The sequence below is a fragment of the Entelurus aequoreus genome, linkage group LG02 (genome assembly GCF_033978785.1).
Source record: "Entelurus aequoreus isolate RoL-2023_Sb linkage group LG02, RoL_Eaeq_v1.1, whole genome shotgun sequence".
Taxonomy (NCBI): Eukaryota; Metazoa; Chordata; class Actinopteri; order Syngnathiformes; family Syngnathidae; genus Entelurus; species Entelurus aequoreus.
The window spans coordinates 76,350,686-76,378,555 of NC_084732.1; the positions used below are offsets into that span (position 1 = coordinate 76,350,686).

A 27,870-nucleotide genomic window follows, 5' to 3' on the forward strand; every position below is an offset into this window, starting at 1 on the left:
CCGGTCGCATAATGGCGAATAATGATGACGCCTTTGATATACAGTACAGGCCAAAAGTTTGGAAACACCTTCTCATTTCAATGCGTTTTCTTTATTTTCATGACTATTTACATTGTAGATTGTCACTGAAGGCATCAAAACTATGACACCTGTGAAGTAAAAACCCCTTCACCTCTGGAAACTCATCGAGAGAATGCCAAGAGTGTGCAAAACAGTAATCAGAGCAAAGGGTGGCTATTTTGAAGGAACTACAATATTTTAAAAAATTCAGTTATGTCACCTTTTTTGTTAAGTGCATAACTCCACATGTGTTCATTCATAGTTTTCAGAGGCGGTATAGTACTGAATTTGATTCATTAGTATCACAGTACTATACTAATACTACAACCCTAATTGATATACATCGTGTTTGCGGGAGGCTGGAAAATATGATGTGGATGTAGATTTTAGACCAGACCTGGGCATTCTGCGGCCCGCGGGCCACATCCGGCCCTTTGTGCGTCCCTGTCCGGCCCGCGTGAGGCCAATCATAAATTACAAAATAAATTTGAAAAAGTATCTATGTCGAGTGTGCAATACAATGGTGCTGCTTTTGTTTTGAAAAGCGTTATTTGTATTACTTCCGTGTGGACGTATGCACGTGCGTGATTGTGAGTGAATGTGAACAGCTGCAATCACAAATTACAAAATAAAGTTGAAAAAACATCTATGTCGTGCGCGCAATACAATTGTGCTGCTTTTATTTTGAAAAGTGTTATTTATGGGCGTATGTCCGGGTGTAACCTGTGAGTGAAGGTGCACAGCGACAAGTGATGAACGGTTTACACCCGAGACGCTAAAAAGAGAAAAGTTGATGATGAATGGCGTGTTTTCAACAAGACATGGACTGCCAAGCAACGTTTCCTCAAGGTGCGCGCCTGCGCAATTGCGCACTGCTCAAGCGTCCTCTGCACACAGCAAATATATGCCGTGCACCAAATCAAATCCCATCTGAATTCTAAACAAAATAAACACATTTATTCTGTGTAATTTTGCAATGCAACTTTGAGTGACAGTGACAACAAGCGGCCCTAACGGTGTTCGTCAACACCGTTCAATTGAACACCATTCAATTATTGTAACGTTTAACGAGATGCTTCGAGGCCAGGAATTATATCGATCACTTTATTGAGCAAAACTGTTTATATTCGGCCATAACCACACCAAAAACATGAGTAAAACACTCCTATCTCGAAAAACTTGTCATTTTCTGCCGTACAAACCAGGCCAAAACCAACTTGTCATCTGTCACCAACACACATACCACTAAACCACTGGTGCGTTTATGGCCACACAAAAAGTTGGACAACTCAAACACCACACAAAGTTACACTATGACTCCTCAGTAATATGTGTGCTTATTTTACTGTCATTTATTAATAATGTTAATTTATTTATATTAATCATGGAATGCTGTTACTAGAGAAAGTTACAAGAATGCACACTTCATCCTAAGCTTACATTTCATTGTGCAACATGAGGATGTTTAAGGGGAACTAAATGTGATCTCTGAAAGGAGTACAAATGATTTCCAAAGCAGTGCTTTTGGTATAAAGTTAAGTTAGGTTAAATGAAAGTATTATGGTTTGGAAAGGACCCATCCTGTCCCCTGTGTACAACCCCAGCAACACTCAAGCACATAATGGTTGGCTGTAGAACCAGCCTCACTCAAGGCAGATATACGTGGAGACATAACCAGGTCCTCAGATGTCTAGCTGACAAACTTGAGTGCAGGAGGATATCCATCAACGCCCAACCCATCAACAACCAGGATGTGTGCCGACACCTACCAGCGTTTGTTCGGGAGGGGGAAAAGCTGAAGACAAGACCTTCAAATCCTGATCTAAGCCCATTGAATGCAGCCAGGGACTGGCAGATGCGAGTCGACTTAGATCAGAGGCTAATTTTCCCCCCGGCGATCGCAACGACCACCCTGCGTCCAGACCTCGTCCTATGGTCTGAAACCTGCCATATTGTCTATATCATTGAACTGACAGTTCCGTGGGAGGATGCCATCGAAGAAGCGTATGAACGCAAGAAGCTGCGGTACTCCAACCTTGCAGCTGAGGCACAGGACAGAGGCTGGAGGGTAAGGGTGCGCCCAGTGGAGGTGGGCTGTAGGGGCTTTGTAGCTAGCACAACAGCAAAGCTCCTTAGGGAGGTTGGAGTCAGGGGGCAGGCTCACAGACATGCCATTAAAGAGCTGGCCAACACAGCAGAGAGGACGAGCCATTGGTTGTGGTTGAGGAGGAGTGACACCAGCTGGGCTGCTAAGGCTAACACCTAATGGGACACACACACCCAGGGATTTGATCACCCTGGGGTGGGCCCTTCCTCAGCAGAGGGTGTCTTGTGGTAAGCCGGGCCGAAACACCCCGTGACGCTGGGGCACACAACTGAAGATGTGTCCCAATGGTGGAAAAGCCTCCCAGCAGTGTCACCTAGCCTCACTTAGGTATGCGGTCAGGTGCAAGCCTGGCTCAGGGAGGAGGACGCCCCTGCCATGCAGAGTCCCCAGGGATTGTACCAACTAGTCCTTTCAACAAATTATAATTATTATTATTATTAATTATCATTATTATTATTATTATTTATCTTACGGTATATATCAAAAATAATACTGAGCAAAATGTAATTGAAATATTGTCGATGTGGCCCTCCAGCAGTGCTCGGGTTGCTCATGCGGCCCCCGGTAAAAATTAATTGCCCACCCCTGTTTTAGACCATGTTGCCCATCCCTAATGGCTTACTTTCTACCAGTCATTTGGTCCATCATTTTCAAGGTAATGGAATTGAGAACTTTACACTCATGTTGATGCAACTTACCGACTTTTCATAAAAAAATCTTATAAAAAAAGACAGCAAAGAAAAATACCTGAAATGTCTGTGCCGCATTTCAAGCCTCCCAAGTTTAAAATGCTGTGGTAAAAAGCTGACAGAGATAAAAGCATCACACAGTCGGAGAGGTAATCTCGGTTCCCAGCTCTCACTTTGATGTGCTTTCCCCATACATTTGTTTTAAATTCACGCTGAAAAAAGACCCAATTGAGATTTGGGATTCCAAAAAAAAAAAAAAAAAAAGGATGTGTGCTGGTGGATGCCTTCAGGAGACATCAAATGACAAATTGTAGACTTTAGGGCTCTTTGTTGGTGGTTGGGTTTCACCTTTAGTTCTGTTCCATTAGCCAACATGCAGAACATGCTGACAGCTCGGGTCTGTGTCTGCACGGAGCGACGTCGCATTAGCGTGTTTGCGTATGATGAAAGGCATCCACGGTGACAGCGGTAAATAAAGTATGCATCAGCGTGTGTGTGCAGGGGGGTGTTAATGTGCGGCTTTGGTGCATGCAGGTTGATAGTAGCGGGCAAAAGAGCCTCAGCGGGCGCAGTATGACAATGTACGTGTTCAAGCATCAATGCACTTTACTTTTTGTCAGATCATACTGTGTGATCACCCTTTTATAAAGACAGCTCTTGTTGGCCCCCACCAAGCCTCCTTCATACATGCTGAGTCAGTGAATAGACAATATGTCTCCTTGAATAATATTAACGAACTCAGTAGTTAAGCGTCTCCACACCCCTGGTCGATAGTTTCGACCAGGGGTGTCAAACTGGTTTTCAATGAGGGCCACATCGCAGTTATGGTTGCCCTCAGATGGCCGCGTTTAACAATTAGTAATATACGAATATACAGTCGTGGTCAAAAGTTTACATACACTTGTAAAGAACATAATGTCATGGTTGTCTTGAGTTTCCAAACATTTCTACAACTCTTATTTCTTTGTGATAGAGTGATTGGAGCACATACTTGTTGGTCACAAAAAACATTCATGAAGTTTGGTTCTTTTATTAATTTATTATGGGTCTACTGAAAATGTGACCAAATCGGCTGGGTCAAAAGTATACATACAGCAATGTTAATATTTGGTTACAGGTCCTTTGGCAAGTTTCACTGCAATAAGGCGCTTTTGGTAGCCATCCACAAGCTTCTGGCAAGCTTCTGGTTGAGTTTTTGACCACTCCTCTTGACAAAATTGGTGCAGTTCAGCTAAATTTGTTGGTTTTCTGACATGGACTTGTTTTTTCAGCATTGTCCCCGTGTCTAAGTCAGGACTTTGGGAAGGCCATTCTAAAACCTTAATTGTAGCCTGATTTAGCCATTCCTTTACCACTTTTGACGTGTGTTTGGGGTCATTGTCCTGTTGGAACACCCAGCTGTGCCCAAGACCCAACCTCCGGGCTGATGATTTTAGGTTGTCCTGAAGAATTTGGAGGTAGTCCTCCTTTTTCATTGTCCCATTTACTCTCTGTAAAGCACCGGTTCCATTGGCAGCAAATCAGGTCCAGAGTATAATAATACCACCACCATGCTTGATGGTAGGAATGATGTTCCTGGGATTAAAGGCCTCACACGTTCTCCTCCAAACATATTTGCTGGGTATTGTGGCGAAACAGCTAAAAAATGTTTATCTGACATCACATGGACACATTTAAGACCTTCTGGAGGAAAGTTCTGTGGTCAGATACATTAACAATATATTTTTTTTACATGAGCTGCAAAAAAATATTTACATTTTACTTTAAAAACTGGCAGCTCAGTCACCAGCATTTTTAAGTAAAAGCAGTGGGGTTTTTTTTTTTTACAGTATATAAAAAAATTGGATAAATAGAATGGAATGGAAAAATAATACTACTGTTTCTAGTGGTAAAATTCAAGCAATATAGCTGCCAGGTTGTTTTTTTTACCATAAAATCTTGTTTTAATGTTTTTTTTGTTTTGTTTTTTAATTTTTTAGTGTCTTACTGTGTATGGAAAAAAACAGTACCAAAGTTGATTTTACGGTAAAAAAACTTAGTCGACGGAATTTAACCTTAAAATCTATTGTCAATTTTACAGTCTACAATTTGATTGATCATTTGTTTTGAAATCATAAGTCAAGCAGATATTTAAGTACAGTATTTATCTTTATTTTAACAAAAAATATTTATGGAATACATGATAATACAATATTTTGATAATATTGAATTTTAAAAGGTATGCAATTGCATGCAGTACATGATTTTTAATGTCAAAAGGTAAAGAAAAAATATATTTAGTAAGAAAAGATTAAGCATTTTGTTAACGCTTATTATTTCCAGGCTTTCGTGGGCCACATAAAATAATGTGGCGGGCCACATTTCTTGAGTTAGACACCTGTGGTTTGTATGGAACTGTTCCTTAGTGGGCTTTCCAACCACATTATCCCTGGCTTTTAATGAAATACACCGATTTGTGTGGTAATGCTAATGTGACGCCTTGTCAGATCTTGTAGGGAGCACAAAGAGAGAGGATGAAGAGGCAATAGAATTAAGTGGGAAATTATCTTTGAAAATAGCTCTGAATATAAAAGTGGCCGTATGGAACACAAAGGATTTGCATAGTTTGGGCTTTCATGTCAGGTAAAGGACAGTGGTACCGCGATTGTAGTCATTAATCCCTTCCAAAAGGTCAGGACTGAATTGTAAAAAAAAACAGAGGAATGTTTCCAATGAATCCCTTCTCGACACCCAACAATTGTTTTAAAGGGGACCAATAATGATTGAATCTAGATGTAAAACACTTCCTTGTATTATGTCCATCACTGGCTCTAAACCAGGGGTGTCAAAGTCTATTGGAGGAAAATATATTCTTAAGTGGGCCGGACTGGTAAAATCATGGCAGGATAACTTAAAAATAAAGACAACTTTCAGATATTTGCCTTGTTTAAAAATAGAACAAGCACGTTCTGAAAATGTGCAAATCATAATGTTGTTTTTGTTTAAATTACTTGTGGTTAATAGTATTTTATTTTGTCTTCATTTATACTTTCTGATGTGATAATGTTAATCAGTCAAATAGGTGGAATTGAGTGAGTCTGGCAGAGTTTTAAAATGCTCCCAGTGGTGTTAATTTGTAATCTATCAGAAGATAAACTGAATAATAATAATATAATATCAAATTACAGGATGTTATTAATGTGATTTAGTCAATTTCCTCAACTGATGTACTGACAGAATGTGGTTTATTCTGTACATATGTAGTAGCATCATCTACAACACAACTTGTGAATTTTTACTCATTTCATTAATGAAACATGGAGTTAAAAGTGGATACATATTATTTCAGCATATTAATGTGCCCCCAGACATTGTGTCTCCAGTCTAGTGTTGTCCCGATACCAATATGTTGGTACCGGTACCGGTACCAAAATGTATTTCTATACTTTTTTAAATAAAGGAGACCACAAAAATTGCATTATTGGCTTTATTTTAGCAAAAAAAACTTACGGTACATTAAGCATATGTTTCTTATTGCAATTTTTTCCTTTAATAAAATAGTGAACGTACAAGACAACTTGTCTTTTAGTGGTAAGTAAGCAAACAAAGGCTCCTAATTTAGCTGCTGACATACGCAGAAACATATTGTGTCATTTTCCATTCTATTATTTTGTCAAAAGTGGTAAAATATGAATTTTTAATCTACTTGTTCATTTACTGTTAATATCTGCTTACTTTCTCTTTTAACATGTTCTCTCTACACTTATGTTAAAATGTAATAATCACTTATTTTTCTGTTTGGATGCTTTACTTTAGTTTTGAATGATACCACAAATTTGGGTATCAATCTGATACCAAGTCGTTACAGGACCGGTACTTTTTAGAGGCGTTATATTACCGAATATGATTAACTAGTATCACGGTACTATACTAATACTGGTATACCATACAACCCTACTCCAGTCATATGTACAGATGATAATCTGTACATATCATCATGATCATTTTTGTGACAATAACGGTGATAAGAAACGTTCATCCCTAGTTGCCTCTATCTTAACACAGCACATAGCTCCGCCCCCTCTGAAGTAATGCGCGCTCTCACGGCAGGGGATACGAAAAATTGCTATTGCGACATCCAGTGGACACATTTAGAACAGCAGTTTCTTTCCGCCAAAAATGTATTTCCAGTTTTTATCCTTTCTGCGAACAGCCTGGACATTTGAGACCCCTGCTCTTTACTATTACTGGCGAGTAAGACCAAGTTTTTTTTGGGGGGGGGGGCAGATTTTACTGAATTCATTTTGGCAATCATTACGCCAGCTATCAATGGGGAGGCTTGTAATTCAAATTTACTGTAGGGAAGGGATTCATAAGCCCCGTTCATGGGTGGATCTTTCGTGAGAGGAAGGTGGGGGGTTACTCATTTTCAGAATCAGAAATGCACTCTGCTGAAAATTATGGAAAGTGCCACGCTATACAGCAACTAACGCTGTAGTATAACTTGGAATTGCTACAAAACACATTTTAAGATATGCAACACTTTACTGCCGTCTGGTAGCTAAAGTGGAGAGTGCAACCCCCAAACTTGTCAGGTTTCATGTGTCAGGCATAACTGCGAGAAATGGGGCCATATGAATCACCTTCCAACTGTATGCTCACGACCTAAAGCATGACAAAAAAACTAAGACAGCTCATTATCCAAAATACTCATAAGTTGAGGTGCAACTGTAGTTTTTTTATTGAACTTCAATTTGAGACTAGGAAAAAACATAAGTAACATAAGCACTGTGGAAGCTCTCTTCCAGCAGGTCCTCCTGACCACCGAGCATTTCTAGGCGAGCCCGTTTCATTGTTTATAAGATAGTTTTTTATTCTTCATAAGTCTTTTGGTGCTTTTCAGCAGCCGTCTTTTGGTCAATGTTCGTTGTGCTCTCGCTCTCCCCCAGCTCCAACCACGTCTCTCCTCCCGGTCGCTGCATACAGAGCGACAGGTGATTAGATAACAAGGCCCAGGTGGACAATCTATGCACCTGTCGCCTCGCTGCAGGCCCGCAGGCCACGCCCCCCTCCACATACCTCCACCGCCAGACGCAGGCCGGGAAGCCGTCCGGCCGTGCCTACTAACAAGGCCCAGGTGGGCCATCTACGCACCTGTCGCTGACTTCGAGGCCGGTCCTGGCACACCCTGCCTCGCTGCAGGCCTGCAGGCCACGCCCCACTCCACAAGCACATATTAGCAAACACAAAACTCGAGACTTTACAGTAATGCACAACAAACAAACAAAAAAAAGACCACAACCATTGATTTTACGTTTAAAAAATGGCAGCTAAGTTTCAAGGATTGCACCGTAAAAATAAAAGTTGTATCGTTGTTTTTCCATTTACAGTAACGCACTGTAAAATGTATGGTTGTTATTTTTACACTGCATTATTGTAAATTGACAAAACGGTACCGCTCGTATTTTAAACAGTAATGCATGGTAAAATAAATAAAAAAAAGTCATTATATTTAATATTAATAATCCATTTTTATTTACAAAGCACTTTTAAAAGGTACCCAAAGACACTTGCACATTATCAAAAGAAGACATGATCGTAATCGGTATAATGATAAAACTGTTCACGTGTGAATCTACATAAAACAGGCCAAATGAAGGAGAATGTTATCACACGATGGGGGACATCTGGGGCTGAAATCTGCAGCCCCCAGGGGCGCTGCTCCGTGCCCCATCATACCCCGGGGGGTGAAGCAAAAAAGGCGGTGGACAGGATGTCGTAGTGTCTTTCAGAAAGCCTTGAAGTCACTCTGTTCGGCGTCACGGAACAGAGTCAAAACGTCCCAGATATCCTTGAAGGTGGGAAGGGATTTTAGTACGTCGTTTGTTGCAATGGTCTCACTGGGGTGTTTGCATAATGTCCTTGCCAAGGCCAGTGCAGGGGAAGCCGAATTGTAGTCAGATGACCTGGACGTTCAGACTGCAGTCACATTGAAACCATATTTGATTTACACTATATTGCCAAAAGTATTTGGCCACCCATCCAAATGATCAGAATCAGGTGTCCTAATCACTTGGCCCGGCCATAAGTGTATAAAATCAAGCACTTAGGCATGGAGACTGTTTCTACAAACTTTTGTGAAGGAATGATCCGCTCTCAGGAGCTCAGTGATTTCCAGCGTGGAATGGCGGCGCATGGCTATGCTGCGGCTCACTAACGCTCTTGGGAGTGTAGAGCGATTTGGCAAAAAACACCCGTAATTTCTGTCAATTTCATGGCTGGCTCAAAGCGTGAACACTCTGTGATCACATACGACCGACAGACAATTCTGGATGTGGATGGATCGGGTCGTTATAGACTGAAAGATGCATGTACGGTGGACCTCCTCGCTAGCATGGGAATACTTCGCGGGCTACATCGAACGGCCTTTGTAGCAGCGGAGTCAAGTGCTAGCGGTGACCGCCAATGGAGACGACGTAAGCGGTGCGAGCGGAAGCAGAAGCGGGGATGCCGAGCGGGGCTAACAACAAAGAGAAAAGCTAACCAAAGAAACGTGGAGTCTCCGGTAAGAAGCCATTTAAACTAGAACTGGCCGGCGTCAGGCTGGATAATCCCTGCACACATAGCAATTCTCTTAGAATAAAACACAACTCACATAATGTTTTTTCTTTTGTGACCGTGTCAGAGGCAGACATACATTGTACCGAGGTAGCCAACTATGATGCGTTCAGTTTATCGCAACATCAAGCAAACAATCTGAATATCCCTGTCGTATCAATTCCTAGATATGGTCGAAACTATTTAAAGTGCACTACGCATAATAAACGCAACATTATTAATATTGCTACTTCGGATAATTTCAACAAACAATCCTCAAAACAGCCCACTACCTATAATATGGGCTTTTTAAACATAAGATCATTATCTTCCAAAACGTTATTAGTTAATGAAGTCATTAGAGACAACAAACTTGACGTCGTTGGTCTCGCCGAGACCTGGCTCAAACCAGACGATTTTTTTGCGCTAAATGAGGCATCTCCTCCTCACTATACCAATACACATGTTGCCCGACCTCTTAAAAGGGGAGGGGGTGTCGCACTAATATACAATGAAAACTATAATCTTACACCTAACCTAAATAATAAATATAACTCGTTTGAGGTGCTCACTTTGAGGTTTGTCACACCGCTGCCTCTCCACCTGGCTGTTATCTACCGCCCCCCTGGGCCCTATTTAGACTTCATCAGTGAATTCTCAGAGTTTGTTGCTGATCTAGTGACGCACGCCGACAATATAATCATAATGGGGGACTTTAATATCCATATGAATACCCCATCGGACCCTCCATGCGTGGCGCTCCAGACTATAATTGATAGCTGTGGTCTTACACAAATAATAAATGAACCCACGCATCGCAACGGTAATACGATAGATCTAGTGCTTGTCAGGGGTGTCACCACCTCTAAAGTTACGATACTCCCGTACACTAAAGTAATGTCCGACCATTACCTTATAAAATTTGAAGTTCTGACTCATTGTCAACAAACTAATAATAATAATAATAACTACTATAGCAGCCGCAACATTAATGCTACCACAACGACGACTCTTACTGACCTACTGCCTTCGGTAATGGCACCATTCCCAAATTATGTGGGCTCTATTGATAACCTCACTAACAACTTTAATGACGCCCTGCGCGACACCATTGATAGTGTAGTACCGCTAAAGCTAAAAAGGGCCCCTAAAAAGCGTACCCCATGGTTTACAGAAGAAACTAAAGCCCAGAAATTATCATGTAGAAAGCTGGAACGCAAATGGCGTGCGACTAAACTTGAGGTTTTCCATCAAGCATGGTGTGATAGTTTAATAACTTATAAACGCATGCTTACCTCAGCTAAAGCTAAATATTACTCAAATCTCATCCACCTCAACAAAAATGATCCTAAATTTCTGTTTAGTACAGTAGCATCGCTAACCCAACAAGGGACTCCTCCCAGTAGCTCCACCCACTCAGCAGATGACTTTATGAATTTCTTTAATAAGAAAATTGAAGTCATTAGAAAAGAGATTAAAGACAATGCATCTCAGCTACAACTGGGTTCTATTAACACAAATACGACTGTATATACGACGGACACTGCCCTCCAAAATAGTTTCTCTCTCTTTGATGAAATAACATTGGAGGAATTGTCAAAAGGTGTAAATGGGACAAAACAAAGAACATGTTTACTTGACCCAATTCCTGGGAAACTTATCAAGGAGCTTTTTGTATTATTAGGTTCTTCAGTGTTAAATATTATGAACTTATCACTTTCCTCTGGCACTGTTCCCCTAGCATTCAAAAAAGCGGTTATTCATCCTCTACTCAAAAGACCTAACCTCGATCCTGATCTCCTGGGAAACTACCGGCCGGTGTCCCACCTTCCGTTTATCTCAAAAATCCTCGAAAAAATTGTAGCACAGCAGCTAAATGAACACTTAGCGTCTAACAATCTCTGTGAACCTTTTCAGTCCGGTTTCAGGGCAAATCACTCTACGGAGACAGCCCTCGCAAAAATGACATGATCTATTGCTAACGATGGATTCTGATGCGTCATCTATGTTGCTGCTTCTTGATCTTAGCGCCTCTTTCGATACTGTTGATCATAATATTTTATTAGAGCGTATCAAAACGCGTATTGGGATGACAGACTTAGCCTTGTCTTGGTTTAGCTCTTATCTTACTGACAGGATGCAGTGTGTCTCTCATAACAATGTGACCTCGGACTATGTTAAGGTAACGTGCGGAGTTCCCCAGGGTTCGGTTCTTGGCCCTGCACTCTTTAGTATTTACATGCTGCCGTTAGGTGACATCATACGCAAATACGGTGTTAGCTTTCACTGTTATGCTGATGACACCCAACTCTACATGCCCCTAAAGCTGACCAACACGCCGGATTGTAGTCAGCTGGAGGCGTGTCTTAATGAAATTAAACAATGGATGTCCACTAACTTTTTGCAACTCAACGCTAAGAAAACGGAAATGCTGATTATCGGTCCTGCTCAACACCGACATCTATTTAATAATACCACCTTAACATTTGACAACCAAACAATTAAACAAGGCGACTCGGTAAAGAATCTGGGTATTATCTTCGACCCAACTCTCTCGTTTGAGTCACACATTAAGAGTGTTACTAAAACGGCCTTCTTTCATCTCCGTAATATCACTAAAATTTGTTCCATTTTGTCCACAAGCGATGCTGAGATCATTATCCATGCGTTCGTTACGTCTCGTCACGATTACTGTAACGTTTTATTTTCGGGCCTCCCTATGTCTAGCATTAAAAGATTACAGATGGTACAAAATGCGGCTTGACAAAAACAAGAAAGTTTGATCATATTACGCCTATACTGCTCACTTGCACTGGCTTCCTGTGCACCTAAGATGCGACTTAAGGTTTTACTACTTACGTATAAAATACTACACGGTCAAGCTCCTGCCTATCTTGACGATTGTATTGTACCATATGTCCCGGCAAGAAATCTGCGTTCAAAGAACTCCGGCTTATTAGTGATTCCCAGAGCCCAAAAAAAGTCTGCGGGCTATAGAGCGTTTTCTATTCGGGCTCCAATACTATGAATGCCCTCCCGGTAAAAGTTAGAGATGCTACCTCAGTAGAAGCATTTAAGTCCCATCTTAAAACTCATTTGTATACCTCTAGCCTTTAAATAGACTCCCTTTTTAGACCGGTTGATCTGCCGTTTCTTTTCTTTTCTTTTCTACTCTGCTCCCAACCCGGGGTGGACCGCTAGCCTGTCATCAGATGGGGACATCTCTACGCTGCTGACCCGTCTCCACTCGGGATGGTTCCTGCTGGCCCCACTATGGACTGGACTTTCGCTGATGTGTTGGACTTTCACAATATTATGTCAGACCCACTCGACATCCATTGCTTTCGGTCTCCCTAGAGGGGGGGGGGGGGGGGGGGGGGGGGGGGGGGGGGTGGTTACCCACATATGCGGTCCTCTCCAAGGTTTCTCATAGTCATTCACATTGACGTCCCACTGGGGTGAGTTTTTCCTTGCCCGTATGTGGGCTCTGTACGAGGATGTCGTTGTGGCTTGTACAGCCCTTTGAGACACTTGTGATTTAGGGCTATATAAATAAACATTGATTGATTGATTGAACTGTCATAGGATGCCACCTGTGCAACAAATCCAGTCGTGAAATTTCCTCGCTCCTGAATATTTCAAAGTCAACTGTGGGCTTTAATAAAAGAAAAGGGAAGTGTTTAGGAACAATAGTAACTCAACCAACAAGTGGTAGGCCGTGGAAACTAAAAGAGAGGGTCAGCGGATGCTGAAGTGCATAGTGCAAAGAGGTCGCCCGACTTTCTGCACAGTCAGTTTCGACAGAGCTCCAAACTTCATGTGACCTTCCAATTAGCCCACGTACAGTACGCAGAGAGTTTCATGGAATGGGTTTCCATGGAGCTGCATCTAAGCCATACATCACCAAGTCCAATGCAAAGCGTGGGATGCAGTGGTGTAAAGCACGTCGCCACTGGACTCTAGAGCAGTGGAGACGCGTTCTAAGGAGTGATGAATCGCGCTTTTACATCTGGGTACCTGATGAACGAGTCTGGGTTTGGAGGTGGCCAGGATAACGGTACATGTCGGACTGCATTGTGCCCAGTTTCAAATTTGAGAAGAGGAATTATGGTGTCGGGGTTGTTTTTCAGAGAGTTGGGCTTGGCCCCTTAGTTCCAGTGAAATTAACTTTGAATGCTCCAGGATACCAAACATTTTGGACATTTCCATGCTCCCAACCTTGTGGGAACAGTTTGGAGCGGGCCCCTTCCTCTTCCAACATGACTGTACACCAGTGCACAAAGCACTGGGATGACATTTCAAGTTCATATGTGAGTCAAGGCAGGTGGCCAAATACTTTTGGCAATATAGTGTATATGTCAAATATGTGTAAAGAAATCGTAACTGACCTGCAGTGTGAACATAGTGGGATTCTTTGTTTGAGCACCCTGTTATGCGGAATAATGCAAGGCTAAGCAGACTAGTTTGTTTTGCACAATGTTTGGCTGTAGAATGACCAAGATGGTATGCGAAAAGTGGTGCTCAATTTGGGCTGGAATTATTGTCAAAAACCAAATCATATTCAAAACAAAGGGGACAACAACCGTGGTACCATTGGATTGCCCAAAGAGAGAACAGTTTAATAAAAAAATTCTGAAAACAAAAACCTAACTTCATGGTCTGTCTATGATGCAGTTCCGCTGCTGCGGTGTGACCAACCACACCGACTGGTTTGAAGTTTACAACGCCTCCCGTGTGCCGGACTCCTGCTGCCTGGAGTACAGCGACAACTGTGGCCTAGACAACCCAGGAACATGGTGGACAGCGGTAAGTCCCAGCATGACATTCTAACAGTTCTTCTTCTTCTAAGTCTTTTTATGTTTGCTTTGCTTCCTAAATAATACATCAGTCACAGCAAAAAAACAAACAAAAAAACCCCACTCAAACCACTACACAGCATCGAGGGTAGTGTATTCCTTTTAAGGTTTATGAACTCAATAACAGGAAGTGCAGTAAAGATAATCATAGTCTAGCCCAGGGATTCTTAATGTTGTTGACCGAGGGCAAGGGTCGTCAAACCAAAATGTTGAAAGAGCCATATTGGACCAAAATACAACAACAAAAAAAATCTGTCTGGAGCCGCAAAGCTTTAAAAGTATTTTATAAGTGTTATAATGAAGGCAACACATGATGTAAGTGTCTATATTAGCTATATTAGCCTACTATCAAAATGACTTTAAAGGCCTACTGAAATGATTTTTTTTATTTAAACGGGGATAGCAGATCCAGTCTATGTGTCATACTTGATCATTTCGCAATATTGCCATATTTTTGCTGAAAGGATTTAGTAGAGAAAATCGACGATAAAGTTTGCAACTTTTGGTCGCTGATAAAAAAAGCCTTGCCTGTACCGGAAGCAGCATGACGTCAAAGGTTGAAGGGCTCCTCACATTCCCCATTGTTTACACCAGCAGCGAGAGCGATTCGGACAGAGAAAGCGACAATTACCCATTATTTGAGCCAGGATGAAAGATTCGTGGATGAAGAACGTGAGAGTGAAGGACTAGAGTGCAGTGCAGGACGTATCTTTTTTCGCTCTGACCGTAACTTAGGTACAAGGGCTCATTGGATTCCACACTTACTCCTTTTTCTATTTTGGATCACGGATTTGTATTTTAAACCACCTCGGATACTATATCCTCTTGAAAATGAGAGTCGAGAAACGCGAAATGGACATTCACAGTGAATTTTATCTCCACGACAATACATCGGTGAAGCACTTTAGCTACGGAGCTAACGTGATAGCATCGTGCTTAAATGCAGATAGAAACAAAAGAAATAAGCCCCTGACTGGAAGGATAGACAGAAGATCAACAATACGTACTATCAGGAGACACAGAACCAAACACTGGACCTGTAACCACACGGTTAATGCTGTGCCGCCTGTCGAAGCCTAGCAATGCTGCTGCTAACGACGCCATTGAAGCTAACTTAGCTACGGGACCTCGTCAGAGCTATGATAAAAACATTTGCGCTCCACCTACGCCAGCCTCATCTGCTCATCAACACCCGTGCTCACCTGCGTTCCAGCGATCGACGGCGCGACGAAGGACTTCACCCGATCATCGATGCGGTCGGCGGCTAGCGTCGGATAGCGCGTCTGCTATCCTCAAAATTATAAATGATAAATGGTTATACTTGTATAGCGCTTTTCTACCTTCAAGGTACTCAAAGCGCTTTGACAGTATTTCCACATTTACCCATTCACACACACATTCACACACTGATGGCGGGAGCTGCCATACAAGGCGCTAACCAGCAGCCATCAGAGGCAAAGGGTGAAGTGTCTTGCCCAAGGACACAACGGACGTGACTAGGAAGGTAGAAGGTGGGAATTGACCCCAGTAACCAGCAACACTCCGATTGCTGGCACAGCCACTCTACCAACTTCGCCACGCCGTCCCTCCTGGTTGTGTTGCTGCAGCCAGCCGCTAATACACCGATACCACCTACAGCTTTCTTCTTTGCAGTCTCCATTGTTCATTAAACAAATTGCAAAAGATTCACCAACACAGATGTCCAGAATACTGTGGAATTTTGGCGATGAAAATCAGAGCTGTTTGTATTGAGATACAATGTGTCCCAATACTTCCGTTTCAACCATTGACATCACGCGCAAACGTCATCATACATAGATGTTTTCAACCGGAAGTTCCCCGGGAAATTTAAAATTGCACTTTATAAGTTAACCCGGGCGTATTAGCATGTGTTGCAATGTTAAGATTTCATCATTGATGTATAAACTATCAGACTGCGTGGTCGGTAGTAGCGGGTTTCAGTAGGCCTTTAAAAGCCTTATATAAGTGTTATAATGAAGGCAACACATGATATACGTGTCTGTATTAGCTATATTAGCCTACTATCAAAGGTTGACGCAAATATTCGTTGACAGAAATGTTGTATTTTAATTTTTATTCTACACATTTTTGCAACATTGAAAATCATTAATAAAATGGAGGCTTCTCACAGGACGAGATAACTTCCGGAAATGACTGGCTTAGAATGACCAAAGGTATAGATGTGTGTGTCCAAGTTTAAGGAAACGGCAGGCTGTCTTCTTCTAATGGATTTATTACAATCTTTACAGGCTCGCTAACGTTTGCTGTGGTCTGGAACAAAATGGCACACAAACAACTATCTGAAATGCAGCCAATATTGCATACAGATAATGTGTCATGAGACATGCAAATGTAAATTAAACACACAGAGGACGTAAGTAAAGGAAATGAAATGAGCTCAAATATACCTTCAAACGAGGCATAATGATGCAATATGTGCAAACAGCTAGCCTAAATAGCATGTTAGCATCAATTTGCTTGCAGTCATGAATCGACCAAATATGCCTGATTAGCACTCCAACAAGTCGACAATATCAACAAAGCTCACCTTTGTGCATTCACGCACAGCATAAAATGTTTGGTGGACAAAATGAGACAAAGAAGGAGTGGCATAAAACACGTCTTTCTGTGGCAGCATCAGAGAAAGTTGTACATGTAAACAAACTACGATGAGTTCAAGGATTGCTAATATTAGCAGGACAAAATTATGCTTGCCAAATACTCTCATCAGTGAAGCATGTATAACATAAGCAATGGGATTTCTAACAATTAGGAAGGTTTGTGTCATGTTTGTTCTCCTACAGATACCATATTAAAACAAAAAACGTGTTTTTTTCTTCATCTTTTTCCATTTTCACACTAGAGCAGCGCTAAAGAGCCATGGGTTGCTAAACCCCCGACCTAGGGGCCCAACTTTCCCACTACAGAAGGGTACGGGCCCAAGCCCATGCATATATTAACACTGAATTAGTAACCTTCTCTTGATTTTAATCGTGTTCAATAATCAAATATAACCTACTTACAGTATACAAAGTTGTCAAATGATACAAAACCATGTGTTGATCATAAAGATAATTATTTCTTTAAGACATAAACCTTCGGCTTCTGTCAGGCCTCATTAGAAAAACAAGACCTAACCAAATATACTGCATAAGAAGGAAAGTTATGTTGAGCTAAAATAAATAAAATAAATTAATAATGAATATGTTTCATAACACCAAGATCTATAGAGGCAGAACATAGGTACAACAAGTATAAGAAAAACCTTGATTTACTAACTTAATTGGTCCTTGAACATGGTTTGTAAATAGAAAAAATTTAAGCAAATTTGTCCATCAATCTAAATGTGAATAATGAGTCCCAGCCTCAGCAAGTCCATATTTTAGTAATAACAAAGTCAAAACAAAAAGAACTAGCTGAACTGTCCTCATTCACAGCCTCCCTGCCAACACGCACACACAGTGTCACTAGCGCTGTGGTGCCCTCCTTAACTTTAATAGAATAGAATAGAATGGACTTTATTGTCATTATATTTGCATATAACGAGATTAAGGACTTCAACTTAAGGTGCGGTAGTGGGAACAAATATGGGGTAAAAATAAATTACACAAGAGGTAATAAAAAAGAAAGAAAAAAACAACAACTAACAATTGAAATAAACAGACTACTATCCAATAGAAATAATAAGTAATCCTGTACAATATACAAAACACTATAGAATTACAAAATACAAAATACTGTACAATATTCAGTACAAGACAAGAGTACCGGAGTAAAAAATAACAATCAGTGTCGGATGTATTGCACTCGAAGGGTAATATTGCACAGTAGGGTATTAGGGTAGGATATTGAATAGGGGTGAATTATTATTATAAGTTAGAGTCCAGGATGGTGACAGCTCTGGGAAAGAAGCTGTCTCTGAGCCTGTTTGTTCTGGCTCTGATGCACCTGTAACGCCTGCCAGGGTCGCTTCAATGGTCAGGAATAAAGACAATAAAATCCACTTTTTTTGTCAGTTTGTTCTTCTTTAGAGGAACAAAAGGGAGGGGGGAGGCAATGTCTCCTAACTCAAATTATGCTCGCAACCTAAAGCACAACAAAAAGCCGAGAGACAGCTAATTTCTCAAAATACTCGTAAGTTAGTTGAGGTAATACTGTGTTAAAAAAAGTGCACAATCGGGATTCTGTATGCTTCACATTCCGACATGGTCAGGTGGGGATTTTTAAAGCAGTTGTTGTTTCTTTTTCTGGAATTGTTGCATTAATAGCAGGTTTTTCTTTCGTCGTTGAATCTAGCCGTATTTTGCGGGCAAAGGTGCTGTAAAAAAGCATTTGCCCAAAACCATGAATATCATGAATGACAATGATTCAGTGTGATGGAGCAGGTTGTGTTTTTCATTTGATTTGTGTGACCGTGACTTGAACTAAGGGTGAAAAGGAGGGTGGGCGTTGACTCGTTCCACATTCGTATTATTTTAACTTTATTCTTTCACGGGGGGGTTGTTAGCATGAGTAAAGCGTGCTTTGAGCTTTTAGTTCATTACCATAGCTGCGTGTAATAGGATGAATATTTACATGTCAAATGATACAGCAGGTTGTTACCAGAGGCAATTAGAGTTGCAGAGATAATACGCAAGGACAGCTAATATCAAATATTAATTTAGAACAAACTCCCCCTCCTTGCGGCCTGTTCTTCACCCCTGCAAACTCCTCTGCACTGAATTCATGAAATCCCTGGCTTGCTTGTACGTCCTATTATCTTGTCACTAAGTAGCATTAGCACCATTCTTTCAGTCATGAAGTGAGTGGGGGAAAAGACAAAAAGAAACAATTATATATATATATATATATATATATATATATATATATATATATATATATATATATATATATATATATATATATATATATATATATATATATATATATATATATATATATGAAATACTTGACTATATATATATTATATATATATATATATATATATATAGATATATATATATATATATGAAATACTTGACTATATATATATATATATATATATATATATATATATATATATATATATATATATATATATATACATATATATATACATATATATATATATATATATATATATATATATATATATAAATATATATATATACATATATATATATATATATATATATATATATATGCATATATATATTATATATATATATATATATATATATATATATATATATATATATATATATATATATATATATATGCATATATATATATATATATATATATACATATATATATATAAATACACATATATATATATATATATATATATATATATATATATATATATATATATATATATATATATATATATATATATATATATATATATATATATATATATTATATATATATACATACATACTGTATATATATATATAATTTTTCCTGTTTTCCCCTTTTCATTAATCTTGGATCAATTCAAGTTTGTCGTAGCAATAAACAGTATTGTCCCACAAGCACTTTATGCAGGGATAAACAACAAATGATAGAAAATCCATATCCATTTAAGAGTATGTTTCTTGTATAATTCAATCCTGTCTTCATTGACTTATTGGAGCCGCTGATGCCATTCATTCAATTCATATTAGAAAGGCTCACTGTGCGGTACCTCGTGTCAGGACTTGGTCCCTGGCGTGGTTGGTTCTCCCAGAAGGCAACGGAAAATTGGCGCGTGCGAGGCGTGAATTTAAATACATGTTTATTTAACAATAAAAAAGGAATCAACAAAAGGCGCTCACAGTGGAGGTAGCAAACTTGGCTATACAAAACAAAAGACTTGCACAAGGGCACAAAAACTATTAAACAAAACTTACTTGGCATGAGGAAAAAGCATGAAAAAGAGCAGCATGGATCATGAGCGTGAACAGAGTGGCAGGAGTGTGAATGTGATGTCGCCAGGACGAACAACAGAAAAAGAAAAGCTTATATAGTGACATGATCAGTGAAAACAGGTGCGTGACTCTAAACTTGAACAGGTCCGTGACATGACGATGTGAACCAGGTGAAAACTAATGAGTTGCTATGGAAACAAACAAACCAGGAAGTGCAACCAGGAACTAAAAAGAGTCCAAAAAACAAACAACACATGGCCAAAACAAAAACATGATCAACAGACATGACACCTCGGGATACGAGTAGCCCATGTTAAGAGTTTTTTGGGGGTCTTATGCTTAAGGTTGTGAACAAAAATGTGGGTTACGAGGCTCCCCTGCTCTGGTTAGCGTGTTGAACTCCGTGAGATACGACCAAATCATCCCATCTTACTCACGAGCAATAGCCTTTAGCTAAAAATCTACATAAAATCATGACAGTTTTGTACAGTTGTGCTCATAAGTTTACATACCCTGGGAGAATTTAGGATTTACTGGTCATTCTTCAGAGAATATAAATGATAACACAAAAACCTTTCTTCCACTCATGCTTAATGGTTGTGTGAAGCTATTTATTGGCAAACAACTGTGTTTACTCTTTTTAAATCAAAATGACAAAAAAAAGTACCCAAATGACTCTGATCAAAAGTTTACATACCCCAGTGACTTTGATCTGATAACATGCACAAAAGTTGACACAAACGGGTTTGAATGGCTAATCAAGGTTCCAATCCTCACCTGTGACCTGTTTGTTTGTAATTAATGTGTGTGTATAAAAGGTTGGTGAGTTTCTGGGCTTCTGACAGACCATTGCATCTTTCATCCAGTGCTGCACAGATGTTTCTGGATTCTGAGTCATGGGGAAGGCAAAATAGTTGTCAAAGGATCTGCGAGAAAAGGTAATTGAACTGCATAAAACAGGAAAGGGGTATAAAAAGATATCCAAGGAATTGAGAATGCCAATCAGCAGTGTTCAAATGCTGATTAAGAAGTGGAAAATGAGGGATTCAGGTAGACCAGCAAAGATTTCAGCCACAACTGCCAGGAAAGCTGTTGGAGATGCAAAGAAAAATCCACAAATAACTTCAGCTGAAATACAGGACTCTGAAAAATTGTGGTGTGGCTGTTTCAAGATGCACAAAAAGGAAGCACTTGAAGAAAAATGGGCTGCACGGTCGAGTCGCGACTGAACTTTGTTCATTATTCTCCTTGGTTTGGGGCAAAGTGGTTCAGTGGATAGAGCAGCTGTCCAGACACTTAAAGGTTCCTGGTTCAATTGTAGTCACTGTCGTTGTGTCCTTGGCAAAACACAGTGCCACCCAACGTGGTATAAATGAAGCTTACCATCGCTAAGCTTCTATGTATGGGTTTCTCATTGTAAAGCGCTTTATATACCACTACCACATACATATCAATAATTTCATTTCATTTATTAATTGTACATGCTGGTAGTGTTTATTCTGCTACACTTTTCCTGTCTTGCATATAATTAAAGGACCTTTACCTGCACATTGCTATACCTTTCTCTGCATCCTGGGGTCACTCCAACAGCTGCCATGCACTACCGTGACAGTAACATTGTTTTTTCCTGTGACCATAACTTTGTTTTTCAACCGTTGGAACAAAGAAAGTGTTCAAATTTATTTTACACAAGACAATCCAATGTGCTTTACAAAAAAAATACAAGAAGGCAAAGATAAAAATAAGTAGAATATGCAATTGCGTGTGAAGGCCGAATGTGCTCAACTCACCGAACCATGTGAGTGGAACTAAAATGCTTTAATTCCCAGCGTGAGTGGAGTGTGGGGATATTGGAACGGTTCGAATCGGTTGAGAAATGTGTGCTAAGAAGAGGTTTATATATTGTCCATTCATTTTTAATGGTGCAAAATTCCTGGTAATTCAGTGTAATCCAGGAATTTTTGGAACCAGGAAACATATTGGCTTGAATGTCCGGGATGAGTGGAGTATGTGGATGGTGGAACGGTTCCAATCGGGTGAACAATGTGGGAGTTGAAAAACTTTGAAAATCGCCATTCATTTGAATGGGAATTTCCTGGAAATTTTAGAATTTCGGAAAAAAATGGAATAAAAAAAAAATTGATAAAATCACGAATACTGGAATTTTTGGAAAACCGGGAATTTCTATGAAAAGAGGTAACTTCTGATGTCCTAACTAAAAGGAATGTTTGATGAAGGGTTGGTTGGAATTGGTTGAAAAATGTGGACGTTAAAACGCTAAAACAAAGGGTGAAGATAGGGCTTTGGAAAACCCTGAATTCCTGGAATTTTTCTCAACTTGGAAAATGGTGGTTTGATTTTCCAGGATGTGGGTGAGAAATGTAGGAATTGTGCAAGTTTTAAAAATGGCCCATTCATTTTAAATGGGGAAAAATGTCCCGGAAAACCTGAAATTCTGGGTAATCTGGGGTATTTGGGAAAGAATCCGCAGCCAAAATGAACGTTTGATACTTGAACGATTTCGATTGGATGAAAACTGCGGGCCCTGGAAGGCGCCAAAGTTTTTGGGTGGAATAATAATAATAATAAAGAGATGAGTGTTTGGTGTAGAACAAAATTTATGTGAATGTTCGGGCATTTACACAATAAGATATCAACACGACAATTAAAATTAAAATCCAAGACTGTAAATTGAAGAGTGCAAAGAAGAAACAGATTACTTTTATTGAATAAAGAAAGAAATCTGCACCATACTGAAGAAGAATGAGTCGATAACGCCAGCCAAGGATGTTAAACTAACATATAAAGGGCGGACATGTATCCATGAAAATATGGATAAGCTGTGGATGGTGTGTTTGACAGAGAAGCAAACACAGTACAATATTATTATTGCTTTACTTCCTAAAAAATACTGTAGTTGTACATTATAGTGTATTGCTTCTCATACAATATTTCTTATCCGACAGTGTTTTTCTTTTTAAAAAAGGTATGCTACATGTTACAACTGTGGTGTTTTGAAAGAGAAAGCACCGATCAAATTGATTTTAAATTCATTCGCAATTCGGGTTTTTCAAAGTGCAAACTGCATCACAGAACAAACAGACTCGTATCCCGAGGTCGTCTTTTTTTTAATGTTAAATAGATTGACTCCATAATTTAATGAGAACTTCCTTCCTTTATCACAAATGTGCTCAAAGAAACAGAGGAGGGGGAAATAAATGGAGGAAGGGAATCATTGTTCTTGTATTTGTAATTAGTGCAAGCTGGTTATTACAGTAAGTCCCCCAAATAAAATAACACGCACAAACTCATTACGACCGACTATGAAACATTAAGCACCCGTTTTCCTTCTTACATGTTCCCCTGATGCAAATGTGAAACATGAATATTTCAAAGAGCACATAAAGCACAACAACTCCCAATCTTTACCGCTCATTAGCATAAATCAAATATGACTGCCGTGCCGCTTGCATAACGCTTGGGTCGCACGAAGGTTGGGAGGTGAAACAATGGCAAAGCACGACACTCAGAAACACACACAAGAAGTCTAAAGTGTGGGATGCGAGAGACGAGGCTTTCCAGTTCGAGTCGAGTCACGTCGATGTTATTTTTTAATTTACAACAGAAGTGGATGTGATTGGTCCATCGTTGGATGTGACAAAGAAGTGGCTGGAAGGTTTCTATCTGCTCCAACACACATGGTTTTGTCAAATAACCAACTTAACACACACAACTTTTACAGTCGACACAAAGCAGAGTAAAGTAGCGTTTGACTTTTGCTTTTTTGCATAGGATTATCCAAACAAATAAATTGAGGTGAAAACATAACCTCTTCTGTTGGTGGTGGAAATCATACTTGCCAACCCTCCCGATTTTCCAGGGAGACTCCCGAATTTCAGTGCTCCTCCCGAAAATCTCCCGGGGCAACCATTCTCCCAAATTTCTCCCGATTTCCACCCGGACAACAATATTGGTGGCGTGCCTTAAAGGCCTACTGAAACCCACTACTACCGACCACGCAGTCTGATAGTTTATATATCAATGATGAAATCTTAACATTATAACACATGCCAATACGGCCGGGTTAACTTATAAAGTGACATTTTAAATTTGCCGCTAAACTTCCGGTTCGAAACGCCTCTGAGGATGACGTATGCGCGTGACGTAGACCGGTGAACACGGGTATGCCTTCCACATTGAAGCCAATACGAAAAAGCTCTGTTTTCATTTCATAATTCCACAGTATTCTGGACATCTGTGTTCGTGAATCTGTTTCAATCATGTTCATTGCATTATGAAGAAGGAAGCTGAGCAAGCAAAGAAGAAAGTTGTCGGTGCGAAATGGACGTATTTTTCGAACGTAGTCAGCCACAACAGTACACAGCCGGCGCTTCTTTGTTTACATTCCCGAAAGATGCAGTCAAGATGGAAGAACTCGGATAACAGAGACTCTAACCAGGAGGACATTTGACTTGGATACACAGACGCCTGTAGAGAACTGGGACAACACAGACTCTTACCAGGATTACTTTGATTTGGATGACAAAGACGCAGACGTGCTACTGTGAGTATGCAGCTTTGGCTTTTTTTTGCGTATGTACGTAACTTTTTTAAAATATATAAGCTTTATGAACCTTGGGTTAGGTGAACGGTCTTTTGGGCTGAGTGATTGTGTGTTTTGATCATGTGTTTGAATTGTATTGGCGTGTTCTATGGAGCTAGGAGCTAGCAGAGGAGCTAGGAGCTAGCATAACACGTACCGTACCGTACGTGCGCGTCACGTACGTAACTTTTTAAAAATATATAAGCTTTATGAACCTTGGGTTAGGTGAACGGTCTTTTGGGCTGAGTGATTGTGTGTGTTGATCAGGTGTTTGAATTGTATTGGCGTGTTCTATGGAGCTAGGAGCTAGCAGAGGAGCTAGGAGCTAGCATAACAAACACGCAGGTGTTTTTATGCAGGATTAATTTGTGGCATATTAAATATAAGCCTGGTTGTGTTGTGGCTAATAGAGTATATATATGTCTTGTGTTTATTTACTGTTGTAGTCATTCCCAGCTGAATATCAGGTCACCCCCGGCTCTCACAGCATCTTCCCTATCTGAATAGCTTCAACTCCCCACTAGTCCTTCACTTGCACTTTACTCATCCACAAATCTTTCATCCTCGCTCAAATTAATGGGGAAATTGTCGCTTTCTCGGTCCGAATCTCTTTCACTTCATGCGGCCATCATTGTAAACAATAGGGAACTTTGCGTATATGTTCAACTGACTACGTCACGCTACTTCCGGTAGGTGCAAGCCTTTTTTTTATCAGATACCAAAAGTTGCAATCTTTATCGTCGTTGTTCTATACTAAATCCTTTCAGCAAAAATATGGCAATATCGCGAAATGATCAAGTATGACACATAGAATAGATCTGCTATCCCCGTTTAAATAAAAAAAATTCATTTCAGTAGGCCTTTAAAGGCCTACTGAAACCCACTACTACCGACCACGCAGTCTGATAGTTTATATATCAATGATGAAATCTTAACATTGCAACACATGCCAATACGGCCGGGTTAACTTATAAAGTGCAATTTTAAATTTCCCGCCACACTTCCGGTTGAAAACGTCTATGTATGATGACGTATGCGCATGACATCAATGGTTGACGGAAGTATTCGGACCCATTGAATCCAATACAAAACGCTCAGTTTTCATCCCAAAATTCCACAGTAGTCTGGACATCTGTGTTGGTGAATCGTTTGCAATTTGTTTAATGAACAATGGAGACTGCAAAGAAGAAAGCTGTAGGTGCGATCGGTGTATTAGCAGCGGGCTACAGCAACACAACCAGGAGGACTTTGAGATGGATAGCAGACGCGCTAGCCGCCGACCTCACCTTGACTTCCTCCGTCTCCGGGCCGCCGACCGCATCTATGATCGGGTGAAGTCTTTCATCGCTCCGTCGATCGCTGAAACGCAGGTGAGCACGGGTGTTGATGAGCAGATGAGCGCTGGCTGGCATAGGTGAATAGCTAATGTTTTTGGCATAGCTCTGTGAGGTCCCGTTGCTAAGTTAGCTTCAATGGCGTCGTTAGCAACAGCATTGTTAAGCTTCGCCAGCCTGGAAAGCATTAACTTTGGAGTCTCAGAATTACTGCATATGGCATTTAACCATTGGGAATTACAGCATTTAATGAAGAGATACAGCCATTTAAAGGTGCCTAAAAGTACGGTGGCCCCAATTCAGTTTCTAGGGAAATTTTTGCCTAAACTTTGCCCTGGTTTTTTGTATGCCCTCTTGGTTAAGGTACAGCCAAAATTTGCATGTAACAATGGGTTTTTTTATCGAGTCAACTGCAAAATAAGTCACCATGCGAGTGTATGCTAGTCAGCTACCCACGGCTCTAGGTCCGCATGCGCCTTTTTAGCGTCGCCCTAGTGGCTCCATGGACCTCTTTCAGAGATGTGTGAAAACAAATTATATTTTTTGCTTTAACATATTTTCTGTAGGAAAACAAACATGACACAAACCTTCCTAATTGTTAGAAATCCCACTGCATATGTTATACATGCTTCACTGATGAGAGTATTTGGCGAGCACCGTTTTGTCCTACTCATTTCAGCGATCCTTGAACTCATCGCAATTTTTTTACATGTAAATAAATGATAAATGGGTTATACTTGTATAGCGCTTTTCTACCTTCAAGGTACTCAAAGCACTTTGACAATATTTCCACATTCACCCATTCACACACACATTCACACACTGATGGAGGGAGCTGCCACGCAAGGCGCTACCAGCACCCATCAGGAGCAAGGGTGAAGTGTCTTGCCCAAGGACACAACGGACGTGACTAGGATGGTAGAAGGTGGGGATGTACAACTTTCTCCAATGCTGCCACAGAAAGGCGTGTTTTATGCCACTTCTTCTTTGTCTCATCTTGTCCACCAAACGTTTTATGCTGTGCGTGAATGCACAAAGGTGAGCTTTGTTGATTTTGTTGATTTACTGGAGGACTTATCAGACATATTTGGTCAATCCATGACTGCAAGCTAATGGATGCTAACATGCTATTTAGGCTAAATGCATGTACATATTGCATCAATATGCCTCATTAATGGGTATATTTGAGCTCATTTAATTTATTTTACTTACGTCCTTTGTGTATTTAATTTATATTTGCATGTCTCATGACACATTAAAAATAAATTATCTGTATGTAATATTGGCTGCATTTCTCATAGTAGTGTGCCATGTTGTTCCAGACCACTGCAAACGTTACCTAGCTTCCAAAGATTGTAATAAATCCATTAGAAGAAGACAGCCTGCCGTTTCCTTAAACTTAGACACACATCTATACCTTTGGCCATTCTAAGCCAGTAATTTCCAGGAGTTATCTCACCCTCTGAGAAGCCTCCATTTTACTAATGTTTTCCAATGTTGCAAAAATGTGTAGAATAAAAATTAAAATACAACATTTCTGTCAACAAAGATTTGCGTCAGCCTTTGATAGTAGGCTATTATAGCTAATATAGACACTTACATCATGTGTTGTCTTCTATATTACACTTATACAAGACTTTTAAAGTCATTTTGATAGTAGGCTAATATAACTAATATAGACACTTACATCATGTGTTGTCTTCATTACAAAACTTACATAAGGCTTTTTTTTT

The 27,870-nt window shown here is 40.1% G+C and overlaps 1 protein-coding gene across 4 annotated transcripts in view; it reads left to right on the forward strand.

The window, feature by feature from the left end:
* The window catches only part of LOC133639360 (tetraspanin-4-like), a 467,820-nt gene that overhangs the window by 402,282 nt on the left and 37,668 nt on the right, over positions 1-27,870 (forward strand). For all 4 annotated transcript variants that reach the window (XM_062032630.1, XM_062032637.1, XM_062032621.1 and 1 more), the window contains one exon: positions 14,107-14,238. In XM_062032630.1, coding sequence (XP_061888614.1) covers positions 14,107-14,238 — 132 coding nt within the window. The remainder of the gene's footprint in view (positions 1-14,106; positions 14,239-27,870) is intronic.